This window comes from Nymphalis io, chromosome 16 (assembly GCF_905147045.1).
Source record: "Nymphalis io chromosome 16, ilAglIoxx1.1, whole genome shotgun sequence".
NCBI lineage: Eukaryota > Metazoa > Arthropoda > Insecta > Lepidoptera > Nymphalidae > Nymphalis > Nymphalis io.
In genome coordinates, this window is record NC_065903.1 from 9,605,329 (window position 1) to 9,618,248 (window position 12,920).

Here is a 12,920-nt window from a genome sequence, read left to right on the forward strand (position 1 = left end):
GGTAACATTTAAAGCCCCGTCAATCGTTGTTTTTGTCTATAGACTCTCTTTTTCTTCCGGTTGTCAATATGGTGAGTTTCGCTTGAAGAAAAATAAAAATTATCCATAAAAATCTCCGTGATATCAATCGAATGTGAAAGTTTCAAGTGATTTTAAGTTAAAGCAGTGAAGTTAAAATGTGTTACTATATTTATTTCAGGGTGTCGACATCAACCATAAACACGACAGGAAAGTTAGGCGTACCGAAGTTAAATCTCAGGATGTATACCTGAGGTTGCTTGTAAAAGTAAGTAAATTAAAAACGTTTTAATGTGATTTACAAGTAATTAATTGTTTATCGATTTTCATTGATTAAAATTGTTATTTTGTCTTAAATTTCTAACCTAAATCTTTGTTGACAGTTATACAGATACTTGGCCAGACGTACAAATGCCAAGTTTAACCAGATTGTCTTGCGACGGCTGTTCATGAGCCGTATCAACCGGGCGCCTATATCTTTGTCTCGTCTTGCTCGCCACATGAAGAAACCCACTCGTGAAGGTCTGATTGCTGTGGTTGTTGGAACTGTTACCAACGACGTAAGGCTGTATACAGTACCTAAGCTGTCTGTTGCTGCACTTCATGTGACTGAAAAGGCACGCGCCCGTATCTTGGCTGCTGGAGGTAAGTAATGTTTTGTTTCAATTATATTATCAAAAAATGTTAGGTTATGTGGCATGCTAATAAATGTTTATCATTTTTACTTGTTCTTTAAATGAATCTTCTCTTTAAATTACTTTATTTAAAACGATACAAGCATGTATTCCTTTATCAGAGTTGTTTCGCGTATTATTTTATTCATGAACTTAATGTAACTGCTAAAATATGTATATATGTCAGAGTACCATTTGTATTTAAAAAAAGCAATCCTTTATGAAAATGTTTTAAAATTCAGAAATGATTTCATTTAATTATAATAAGCTTGAAATCAACCCATAATTTAAAATAGTATGGTTTATTTGTTTTGTAGTTCAAATGTTTGTATTTTGGTTTACAGACTATTTTAATGAAACTCAAATATACATTATTGTTACTAATTTACTAAAAATATACATCAACTATTGTGACAATTCAATTTCTGTTAAAGTTCTCATAGAAATTACTTGTCTTTTTTGATAATAAGTATTACTTCTACCTTATTTGATATATTATAGTGAATGTACAGACTATTTAAGTATTATTAACCTGTAATTAAATTCTATATTATTAACATGATTATTAAATTGTATTAGAAATACCACCTTTGTCTGCTTAACCAAAATGTATCATCTTAACTACTGGGCTACAACAAAGTCTACTAAGACCTATTAGGTTGTCAAGATAATTGCCTCTTGTTGACAACTTTTTAGTTGTTAAGTAATAATAATGATTTTTTATCTACACACAAAAAGTGTAAAATAAAATATTATTATTAAGAATTAATAATGGCTCTTGACAATCATTGTGTATTATTCAATATCCAACTGCATCATTATTTTACTCTTTTTGTCTTATTGTAATACAGACTATTATCACTTTTTATATTTGATCCGTAATAATAAGTCAATGGGCTTGTTGTTGTAAAAAAAAATTGCTACATGTCTCTTTTTTTTTTATTCTAGGTGAGATTTTAACTTTCGACCAGCTGGCTCTCCGTGCTCCCACTGGCCGCAAGACTGTTCTGGTCCAGGGACGTAGAAATGCCCGTGAAGCTGTACGTCACTTTGGTCCTGCACCAGGTGCACCGCGCTCACACACCAAGCCTTATGTACGCTCAAAGGGCCATGAACGTTCAAGACCAAGCCGTCGTTCAAATGTGTAATCTTTTAATATAAGGAGTACTACCTATTTTGTATTTTCATTTATAATGCCTTTAAAATGTCTATTTTATAATGTTCGTAATTATAGAAATAATTTGATTTTAAAATTATCAAATACTTAAACCAATATATACTATTTTCAAAATTATTATAAGGATTATAAATGTTATGTAATAATATTGAAAAATAATTTAATAATAACAATTTGTATATAAATATTTTCATAATCATATCATAAACGAGAATGTTTGTGACCAATAATTCACTAATAATTCGTCTTTGGGTGAGACTCCTAATATTTGTTTCAACTTGGTAACTGCATCTGGCTTTCCAGCAGAATATAAAGCCATCTTGATTGTATTAGCAATTCTGCAACAAATTATAATTAATTTTTTAAACAATTTTGATAATTGTTATTTTTAAAGTATTACAAGGCACTATAATCTTGCTTATAAAAGAAATATTTATATATAGTACTAGCGGTCCATCCCGACTTCAGCTGGTTTGAATAATTGTTTTTTTTTCTGCCATTGACTTGTAGGAAGAAAATGAATAGCTTGGGTAACAAAGTTAAATTGTAATGCATTTTGCTCCAATCTCCAATTTTTTTTAAATAAAAAATAGCTTGTTACTCCCTGATAATTAAGTTTTTTTGTAGGTGAAAGAAATTTTAAAATTGGTCAAGTAGATTATGAATCTGATCCCAAATTAAGCAGAGCTTGTACTATGGAATCCAGACAATTGATACTACATATACTATTTTTCTTTTGTGAATACATACTATATTTATACATATATATTTTCTTTTGTAAATAAATAAAGAGGTGTAATTATCTATATAATTACACTTAAACTCAGGACAAACAGATAAGTTCATGTTCATGGGAATCAAACCCACAACCTTCGGCTTGAAAGGCGAGTATCTACCAATCATGCCAACCAAACAAGATATAAAAATAATACTATCAATTCTTACCCTAACCATTCTGCTGTTAAGGACTTAATATGTTGATGTAAAACCACATCATTGAATTTTGTATTTGTCATAGCATTCATTATTTTGTTCATCAAAGTAGGACCTGTAACAGTTCATTTGAAATTATGCTTTAAAAATTTTAATTCCAGAAAAAACATCACAGATAATAACTGCATCATACATTTAGTTGGTAATGTCCCACTCCATTTGCAAGTGAAATTACTGTCATCGGTTTCTTCTAAAATACAAACATCTGGAGACTGTGTAACGGGAACCAGATTTATTGGTCTGATCTTGAGACTAGTTTGGTTATTTGAGCTTGGCAATAATCTTGATAAACTATTAATTATCTTTGATGGATCTGTTTGTTGACATTTGATTTCAATCTGTAAGAAATGACTATATAATGAAATTAATTCAAATGAGTGGGTATTTTTATGTAAAAAAACTATATGTCACTACTCACATTTATTCCTATTAAAGTACAATATAGAATTATCCTAAACACAGCATGTGTTAGTAAATTTTCTAGTTCTCTCAAAGGCATACTATCCTCATTATCTGTCAGCGAACAAGCATTTTTATCAAATATTGTCCCATTTGTCATTTGAGGGTTTAACTTTGTAAGTAAATCTTGACTTGTATATAGTGTTTCTGAATAGGTTACTGCTCCCGTCCTTAGCATCCATGTGAAATGAGAATGGAGTTTTTTAAAAATATCATCATCTCCTACAAGTTATAAGAAAATTCTTTTCAGCCGTAATAAATTTATGGAATTTAATTTTTTTTTTATATTTACTGTCATGGTACTAAAATGAAAACTAAATAATAATAGTTGATAATATAGTGTTTAAATAAACAATTGTTTTTGTAAAGATGTCACAGTGAGGCTTTTTTTTGAAAATGATACCATTCAAATATTCTGTTAAACATTCTGGTTTTATCATCAACTGAGGGTTACAAATGAAAAAAAAAGGATGAAAATTAGGATTGTTTTATCTGTAAACATATTGCTTTCAAGATTCTAGACTAAAATATTATATTATATATATCTGCTTTTATATTTCGTTTTGTAAATAACAAAACAGAAAAAAAAGAAGATAAATGGAACTTTTTTAAAACTCTTTAAATTTTAGTAACCCTATCATTCATTCTATCTAAGAATTAGCTAAACCTATGTTGGTGCAGTAACATTTTAATATAAACAGAACTATTGTATATACTTAAATTATCATATAAAATAACAATGTATATACCTGTGAGTTGTGTGAGAGATCTAGACTGGCCAAAATCATTTCTCCCTGTTTTTAGCCTCAATGCTCTTTGAGAACAGATACTCTGCTCATTATCATACACCATTTCTGCTGAAAGTTGAAGTTGCTTTGCAATTTTCTGCAAGAAATGGAAAAGATAAATAGTATGTAATTTTTACACAGAATGACTAACAAATGTAACTTAATAATCATTTGAGATTGATTTATTGTTTATAACCTGACAGTTGTTTATTTACAATTTACCTGCATGTGTTCAGAAAGTACTGGTGTTATATTGAGAAGCAACATTTTATCTTTCATTAGAACAACTATTGAGAATAATCTTTTAAGACCCCTTGCCCTTGTATCTTTCAAATGAAACATTAAACTCAAGACATGTCCTTGGGTATCACTGAAGTAAACCACTCCACCTTCTTTGCTCCAACTTACCTAAAGAACAATAAGAAACTAAAATGCTGAATAAGAATATTTAAAACAAGAAAAAGAAATATTTTATAAAAATAAATTAATTGCTGAACATAGAATGTTTTTTATACCATTGTTTTTTTAAAACGATTTTCATTTTGTAATGATTTAAAAAAAATAATTTTTACTTCACAAGTAATACTGCGTAGAGCTGCCTGTCTTAAGAAAGCAGTAACATCAGCATTAGGAACTGTCTCTCGGCTACAGAATATTATACCATCATCATCTCTTGATACAAAAACCGTTTCAGGTCCTACAGAAGTGCATCCACTACATTGAACTGCGCAATTCGACGACTCAGTTATGTGTGTCTCATTATCTGTTGTAAATGTACAGAATAATGGTCGAGGTCCATGAGCTTCACAAAAATGGCACAAACCAACAATAGCATTCATTATTTCATAAAATATAGTACAGAATAAAAAAATTAAGGTGAAACAAAAACTAACTACACTGCTACTTGCAAACTATTAAGTTTGATTTCATTTATATCAATTGAATTTATGTATAATTTTAGTAAAGTTTGCATCACAAAATATATCGTATGTAATACTTATATGTTCCTTATAGATTCTTAAAAATTATTAAAGTGATTAAACACATAATAGTGTTTTCTAATCGAAAAGTACTTCGAATTCGAATTGTAAAATAATATGACAGATACTTATTTTTAAAATGTCAGTATTGATAATTGTCAATGTTGACATTGACAATTATCAATACGTTCATATTTACCGTAGACAGAGAAACAAATAGACCAAGGGGCCGTGAAACCGCGATTGAGACAGAGATAGTTTGTTAATGTTGCGTATAATGTTGCCATAGTAACTGCATTCCCTGTTTTGGGAGAAAAATAATTTTCAGGATTTCATTAAAACAAAATAAGTTTATTAAATATGACTTTTTAAAATTTATTACACTTTTTTTTAATTAAAATATTTTTTTATTTTCCAGCTACACCTTAAAACTGTTGCATTGTTTGTTTTTGTTTCCGTTATCAATAGTACTTCAGCATCTTTATATGGTACTGGATTAGCATTCTTCTCAGAAGTTGAAATCTAAAACACTTAATTAAATTATTACATTAAAGAATGGTTGCTACATAGATTTCTATGTTAACCTCGGCTCGGAATGTAATAATATTATAAATTCATGAAGAATGTTAAATAATGTTGTCGTTAAGAAATTATAAAAAAAAACATAAATAAAAATAACATATTTACATATAACGAAGCAGTTTAGGTTATTATTGGATTACATATTTATTTGTTTGCATTGTCTACGAGTCAATATTTTTTGTCGAAAATCGGGACATTTTCTTTAGCTGACGCTGGCAGCACTTACATGATAAATAATTATAGGTTATGAATGATAAAAACTGGAAAATCCTATTATCTTCAGGATTTTAATGCAATATAAGATTCTGTCATGCTATGGCATAAATAAACATTACTGAGAAACTATATTTAGGGACAAAATCGTCGTACTCACGCGTAAAAACACACGCCGGCAATTTTCTTCTTGCTATCACTTTAACATGAAATATTACGACAATGCACCATTGTATAACCATCGATATGATATAAAGATTGTTTCTCGGCCTTTTCACTGGATTAGAATCGTTTCCTAACACAAAAGTAATCGAAAATTGAACAAAAAACACAATGAACACACCAACTGTCAAGTTTGTTTCGCTACTTAAGTAGCGAAACAAACTTGACAACAAACACCAAAACTGGTTACGCGATAAGGGACAAAAGATTTGATAATGATTCTATCTCTGTCTAACCCATTTGTAACGTAATTTTCGTTCTCTTTCTTGTGTAAGTGAGAAGGAAGTCGTCATTGCGTCTATTAGTTTCTCTGTCTACGATATTTACTATTTTTTTTTTCTTTTCTGCCTAAAAAGACTTAGGCATCGAATTTTCTGAGCGCAACCGACACCCGTCAAACCATCTTAAATATTGTTTAATAAAAACCAATTATTTTAAAGAAATATATGTTTTACCCTAACAAAACAAACGAAAAATATTCTGTGACAGCAACATACGTATTGTTTTAAAGGAAATGTATTATGTAAATAACATTTCACTATATTGCCGTGACGTGTGAAAGATATGGCATATTTAAATTAGTTCGAAAAAGAAAGATAGCTGGTATTTGTTACTTGTGCTTATTATGCAGATCAACCAATCAGTGCACTCTTAGCATCGATTAATCAAAAGAAATAGACAGCATTACCTTATGTTTACCTTCTATATTTTAAGCGCTAGGTAGTATTCTCTTTTTATATGTAAGCATATTACTGTGACTGCCCCGTTGATCTAATAGCTAGATGTAAGGCCGCAGACCCGAAAGTGCTAGGTTCAAATCCCAAGTCGGGCCAAAAAAAAAGTTGTTGGGTTTTTCTGTCGAAAATTCTCAGTAGCTGCCCGGAATCTGGAAGTTGGTAGTGTGTATACTCCCGTGCCTCGAAAAGCATATAAAGCCGTTGGTCCTGCGTCTGAACTTTTCTGGTCGTGTCGGATTATGAGAGTTAGGGAATAGAAAGTGCACCTGTATTGGCGCACACACTTTTCCACTGTTGCAGTTGGATAATAATTTCTCTTGAGACTGGCTGCTGTGGCTGAAATCGGTCAGGAGGACATTATTATGATATTACTTTACTTGCAAAAATAGGTAGATGGTGATTTTTTCAATGCATAACTGTCTAAATTATAATTATTATGATATCTAATGCAATTTAAATATAATTATGTTTTTAATTACGATATTTAGTTCTGCGATCTATTCATTCACTAATAATTACTAATATCCAGTGTAAGCGTGCTCTATTACGCGTAAAGCTTGTGTTAGGAATGACAAGGGTCAGGATCGAACTTGCAATTTCAGACCTAGACAGCACGAAAACCATTGCTTTAATGGCGTTTCGCTTTTATTGTCGTTGCTGCCATGACGTTAATTATACGACAAATTTTTAGTCAGTAAATAATTCAAATTCATTTTTAATGTGTTGTTTTGTTATTATAAATAAAATTAATTCTTATATAAAGCTAAATAATCTTTATTTATTTATAAATGTGTAGAAAGCCAAGATGATCTAGTAGTTAGTACATGTCGTACGTTTTAAGTATAAGACGTTTGTAATTATTCATCTCATGCTTGGTGGTGAAAGAAAACATGAGGAAACATACATGTATAGGTTGAAATTCTGTCAAGAGTGGCCACGAACCCGCATTGGAGGAACGAGGTGTAATAAGAGCCAAGACTTCCCCTCAAAAGGCTGAGTTAGCCAAGCAGTGATATAAAATGTTACTTCCCTTCGGCCGCCAACCCAATTCTATTCAATATTTTTCAATAGTCATGCTCACATCCCATATTCTTCTATTCTTTGAACATAGCTATTTGTATTAAATAAAGATTTATCTTCAAACATTATCATACAATAAATAGACAAATTACTCATTAGATGATAAATAGTTTGTGATAAGAATTACTTGCCTGTATTTTTATAATATTATATTTTGTTTAATTCATTAAGAGAAAAATTGAAAGACCAATTACACGATTTTCAATAACTCGTTTATTGAACTGTACACGGATTCATAGTTAAATTTTCATGGAACATCACTTGCACAGCTGACAATTGTATCAACTGTGCCGCATTCACCATACGACAAACGTTAATACAAGTTTAACATTACATAAATTATTAACATTTAAAATAATACCCCGCTAACACTAGCCAGGCATCAATGGTAACCGCGGTCCGCAAAGCTTGAACATGATTTTAGAATATTAGAAAAGAAAAAATTTCGTATGAAATAAATTATTTTAATTATAAACAAATAACATTTGTGTCGCCTATTGAAAAAAAATTGTCTAAATTTTACGCTTTACACTACTATGCCTTATTTCTTAGAGACAGGTTTGTAGGCTAGTTTTCTGGACTTGAGTGTAGACCACTTGTGCCGTTTGTAGTAATATACTATAGCGGCCAACACTGAAAATATGCCTATGGCCTTGATGGTCATAAGGCGACGATCGTCAAGTTCTGGTTCAGAACACCACCGGAGGAAAGTGGCTACGTCCTTGGCCAATTGTGACGCCGTCGCTGGTGTCCCGTCACTGTATTCTGCTGCCTGTAAGCAAAAAAATAAATAAATTACTTTGTAAGGATCCTATTCTTAATACGTTAATTTTAGCTAGTAAAATACTTTTGATAAAGTTACTTATAATAGGCATTTTACTGTTTGTTGTATGTGTGTGTCAAGTGGTATGTGGTAATTATTTTTAAAATATTTGATAATAAATTTATATAATTTATTTTCAAATATTGTTAAGAGTTTAGTATAGTTTATGTTTGAATTGTTGCATAATTAGTTAAGATAGTGAGATATGAAATGATTGGTTTTTCACATTTTCCTTATATTCACAATAATTTGTCATTACAAAGTTGATATAGAACACCCAAATGACATGTTATGCAAGGATTTACGTATCAAAATGTATAATTATATGGCCCAAATTATTACCGACTTTTGGTCTTTTTTCCTAGTTGCAGTCAGAGATGCCATTGATGTATATCAAAAAATAGAATGACATGTGTTTAAAATTTCAGCCATATTTAGTTAGGTCCCTCTTGAAAACTGCATTCTTGTCTTTAAGCCTATACTATATACAGGCCTCGATAAAGTTGGAACCGTGATATATTTTATGAAACCCTCAATTTATTTCTGTCCTATTTTGAAGGGTGAATGATTGAGTGCTATTTTCAGCACAAAAAATATAACATCTTAGATACTATGATACAAACAACAATTGTATTAATCTACTTATTTAATTGCCTTTGTTATCCTCTACAACTAAATGACCTGTTTGTATTGTTGATTTTTTAATAATGAAACCGAGATGGCCCAGTGGCAAGCATGCGTGAATCTTAACCAATGACCATGGGTTCAAGCCTGGGCAAGCACCACTGAATTTTCATGTGCTTAATTTGTGATTATAATTCATTTCGTACTTGACGGTGACGGAAAAGATCGTGAGGAAACCTGCATGTGGTGGAATAAGCTCCAAGCCTTCTCCTCAAAATGGGAGAGGAGGTCTTTAGCCCAGCAGTGGGACATTCATGGGCTGTAACTGTAATCGAATTTTTGATCCACTGCACATTACCTCATCGAACAGCACTTGTGCCATAGAAATGGCACCTCCTGGGAAGTATGGGTTGTAATTTTGTCCCTCTCGCATTAAAATTCCAGCAGGAGCATCCATATATCCAGTGAGTAGGGCAAAGATGTAGTCCTCTCCACCCTTACGAGCTGATACTATGAGTGATAGGTCAGGTGGGTAAGCACCTGGAATTTAAAATAAGAGATATTTGTAATAAAAGTTATAGTAAAAATAATATTGACCTTTACAAATATAATATACTGCTATTTTTATATATTTCAACCAAAACAGTATACAAAGATTAATTTAATAATAAGTATAAAGTATCCTAAGTTTTAGAATAAATTTATTACTAAAATAAACACAAATTTTACACAGTCAATATTATGTTTAAGTTTTACTCCTGTTTTAATTAGTTCTATCGTTTACCATTGTTTGCAGCTCTGGCAGCATTCTCATTGGGGTATGGAGAAGGTATGTAGTCAGAGAGTTTTCCAGGTCTCTCAAAGTAGTTCCCTTCTTCATCAGGACCATCTTTTACCATCACCTTAAATTAGTTTACATTCTTTTATAATTACAGGTTTTGTAAGGAATTAAAATATAACAATTCTATTTGCAGAGCATTTCTCAAAAAATAACATAAGGGACAGTTAGAATATTTAATTATATAATGCAAATATATCTAGGTTAAATGCATTAGTCCCTTGACCGTATTCTATTAATGAAACAATGACTATTTTAAATTTGTTAGCTTGTAATATTCATACCTCCGCTGCTTCAGCCTTTGCTTCATCTTCAGTATGAGTGACATTGACCAAGTTACGGAAAGCAATGTATTGCAGAGAATGACAGGCTTTGCATACTTGCTTGTACACTTCATAGCCGCGGCGAACACTTAGAAAGTGAAAATAGGATTTACATTATAAGTGAATCAATTTGTTTCATTTTCAAACTAACTTGAGATATCACAAATTAATAAAGGATTAGTAAGAGCCTGTAAATCACCCACTGCTGGACAAAGTCTGTACCCTTTAGGTAAGAGTTGGAGCTTTTTCCACCAAACTGTTTCAATGAGAGCTAATGGATATGTGTCAGAATTACATTTAAGCAGGATTCCTTTTCAAGTTTTCTGCTTTATTTTTCTTTTTACCATTAAATACAATACACTTGTCTGGAAGTGAGTACCTAACTTTTTTGGAAAACATAACTGTGTCTCCATTGTCAATAGACATTTAGTATGAGCTTATATACCTATTCTTCTTTAAAATTTTTTAAACAAGAATTGTATTATATTACAAAATATGCAGTTTCGTTTGACACCTAAGTGGGCCTTACCACCAGTTTTGTAGACTTGATATATTAGATAATTTAAAAATCTCACCTGGCATGATCTAACGATTGGAACCAGCCATCATGGCTCCAAGGTTGGTGAAATACATGGGCCCTATCATCAGAAGCGTCAACAGATTGCTCTAAGGCAAACAGTAGAGCACCCACTCCACCACCAACCACACCCAATGTGGATAACCACTGAAAAATTGAATACCACATTGTAAAATTACTACAACATCACCACACACTGTCTTTGCTAATTATGTCTTATATTTATTGGACCTTTAACTTCTCTGGATGCATAAAATCCACTTTAAAAATAATCTGCATTGTTTTTATATAATCTTAAATTAACTATATACTTTACTTTGACAAAGTATAAATTATTATCATATTTTAAAACTATGAGGTGACTTAATCATTTGTCAGGGGTGCAAAGTATGCATTTTTTATTTTATAATTCTTTATAAATAAAAAAGTTTATAATATAATAAGCTAACTATAGTTCAATATGTTGTTGGTTTTTAGAATTTAATAAATAATAGTAATTTTTTTTTTTTCGTTATTTTTAGGCCACTTGTATACACATTTGAAAGTAGGTACTTACCAATTTTCTATTCTTTGTCCATCCCTTAGCAGTGGTGGACAGCTGACGGACCTGCAAGGGATGATTACAATTAATTTTCAATGTAGTAGTTACATAATGTTGAGAAGGTTATGCTTCGTCCCAATTATTTTTGCACACACTGAGCAACCACCTATCTTTAATTACTTTTAACACCCACTATGTAAAGTATAACGTGATATTAACTATCGTAAACGTATTAATTTAATGAATTACACCAGTTTTCCGCAAAGATTAGAACTTGAATAACTTTTATTTTTTATTATAAGGGGACACTTTAGAACCACTAGCTAAAATGTAATTGTACTGGAATTAGTTTTATATTTATAGTTTATACCTTGGGTCCAACTATCCCATAATTTTTCAAAAGTCGTGCCCCACAAATCCTGCCTACGGCGGCCGCCATGATAGTAAAACGTCGTAATGAAAGACGAATCCACTGACATCTACAATCAAAATTTTATTGCTACACTAAAAATCAGACATTGTGTATATTCTATATTAATAATATACGTGTAAAAGAAAATACTTTTCACATCTTGTTTTATTTTTATAATTAATTAATTAATTACCATATGATGTAATTCCAGCCTTTATTTGGAAAACTCCTGCACCGTCTGTTTTATTACGTGAACATAATAAATCACATTAAACTTAAGTATATTTTATATTATTTATTTCTTAACTGTAGTAATAGCTTGTTAATGTCCCACTGCTGGGCTAAGCCCTCCTCTCCCTTTTGAAGAGAAGGTTTAGTTTATTCCACCACGCCGCTACAATGCGGGTTGGTAGAATACACATGTGGCAGAATTTTAATGAAATAAGACACATGCAGGTTTCCTTACGATGTTTTCCTTCACCGTCAAGCACGAGATGATTTATAATCACAATTAAACACATGAAAATTCAGTGGTGCTTACCGTACCCACGATTATCGGTTAAGATTCACGCGATTTAACCACTAGGTCAGCTTATTAGTTATTTCTTAAGCATGTCATATAGTTGAGTCACGATTACCGATTAACTTTGATTGTCTAATAATACTTGTCTAATAAGAAAGTTAATTTCATTTCGAGTTGTCCTAGATGGATTCTCATCTGATCTAATAGCGATTAATGCCGGTGTTCCTCAAGGATCAATTATCTCCGCTACACTCTTCGTGCTGCATATAAACGATCTGCTGAAACCCGGTATCTTTGGGTACGCAGACGACAGCACTGTAACGAAGAGATACATAT

At 31.3% G+C, this 12,920-nt stretch overlaps 3 protein-coding genes across 3 annotated transcripts; 1 reads left to right on the top strand and 2 right to left on the bottom strand.

The window, feature by feature from the left end:
• Nucleotides 1–15: 15 nt before the first annotated feature.
• On the top strand, nucleotides 16–1,866 carry LOC126774135 (60S ribosomal protein L18). The gene is made up of 4 exons (XM_050495477.1): nucleotides 16–71; nucleotides 200–286; nucleotides 402–663; nucleotides 1,641–1,866. Exons 1-4 carry the CDS (start codon nucleotides 69–71, stop codon nucleotides 1,838–1,840), a joined length of 552 nt encoding a protein of 183 aa, XP_050351434.1. The 5' UTR covers nucleotides 16–68; the 3' UTR covers nucleotides 1,841–1,866.
• An 18-nt stretch (nucleotides 1,867–1,884) lies between these two features.
• LOC126774133 (folliculin) lies at nucleotides 1,885–5,157 on the bottom strand. The gene is made up of 7 exons (XM_050495475.1): nucleotides 4,682–5,157; nucleotides 4,332–4,517; nucleotides 4,071–4,206; nucleotides 3,281–3,543; nucleotides 2,996–3,200; nucleotides 2,815–2,917; nucleotides 1,885–2,207 (listed from the first exon to the last, which is right to left on the bottom strand). The coding sequence occupies exons 1-7, from the start codon at nucleotides 4,946–4,948 to the stop codon at nucleotides 2,066–2,068; spliced, it is 1,302 nt and encodes a 433-aa protein (XP_050351432.1). The 5' UTR covers nucleotides 4,949–5,157; the 3' UTR covers nucleotides 1,885–2,065.
• Nucleotides 5,158–8,113: 2,956 nt separating this feature from the next.
• Nucleotides 8,114–12,139, bottom strand: LOC126774331 (uncharacterized). The gene is made up of 7 exons (XM_050495808.1): nucleotides 12,020–12,139; nucleotides 11,665–11,715; nucleotides 11,107–11,255; nucleotides 10,493–10,619; nucleotides 10,155–10,272; nucleotides 9,729–9,910; nucleotides 8,114–8,695 (listed from the first exon to the last, which is right to left on the bottom strand). Exons 1-7 carry the CDS (start codon nucleotides 12,086–12,088, stop codon nucleotides 8,465–8,467), a joined length of 927 nt encoding a protein of 308 aa, XP_050351765.1. The 5' UTR covers nucleotides 12,089–12,139; the 3' UTR covers nucleotides 8,114–8,464.
• Nucleotides 12,140–12,920: the final 781 nt, after the last annotated feature.

Coding starts and splice junctions, on each gene's coding strand:
- LOC126774135 (XM_050495477.1), top strand. Junction 287..401: donor ACCTGAGGTTGCTTGTAAAA/GTAAGTAAATTA, acceptor CTTTGTTGACAG/TTATACAGATACTTGGCCAG. Junction 664..1,640: donor CCGTATCTTGGCTGCTGGAG/GTAAGTAATGTT, acceptor TTTTTATTCTAG/GTGAGATTTTAACTTTCGAC.
- LOC126774133 (XM_050495475.1), bottom strand. CDS start 4,948: ATGAATGCTATTGTTGGTTTGTGCCATTTTTGTGAAGCTCATGGACCT. Junction 4,518..4,681: donor TACGCAGTATTACTTGTGAA/GTAAAAATTATT, acceptor ATTGTTCTTTAG/GTAAGTTGGAGCAAAGAAGG. Junction 2,208..2,814: donor TTAACAGCAGAATGGTTAGG/GTAAGAATTGAT, acceptor AATTTGTTGCAG/AATTGCTAATACAATCAAGA.
- LOC126774331 (XM_050495808.1), bottom strand. CDS start 12,088: ATGGCGGCCGCCGTAGGCAGGATTTGTGGGGCACGACTTTTGAAAAAT. Junction 11,716..12,019: donor ATGGGATAGTTGGACCCAAG/GTATAAACTATA, acceptor CATCCCTTGCAG/GTCCGTCAGCTGTCCACCAC. Junction 11,256..11,664: donor GGACAAAGAATAGAAAATTG/GTAAGTACCTAC, acceptor TCAATTTTTCAG/TGGTTATCCACATTGGGTGT.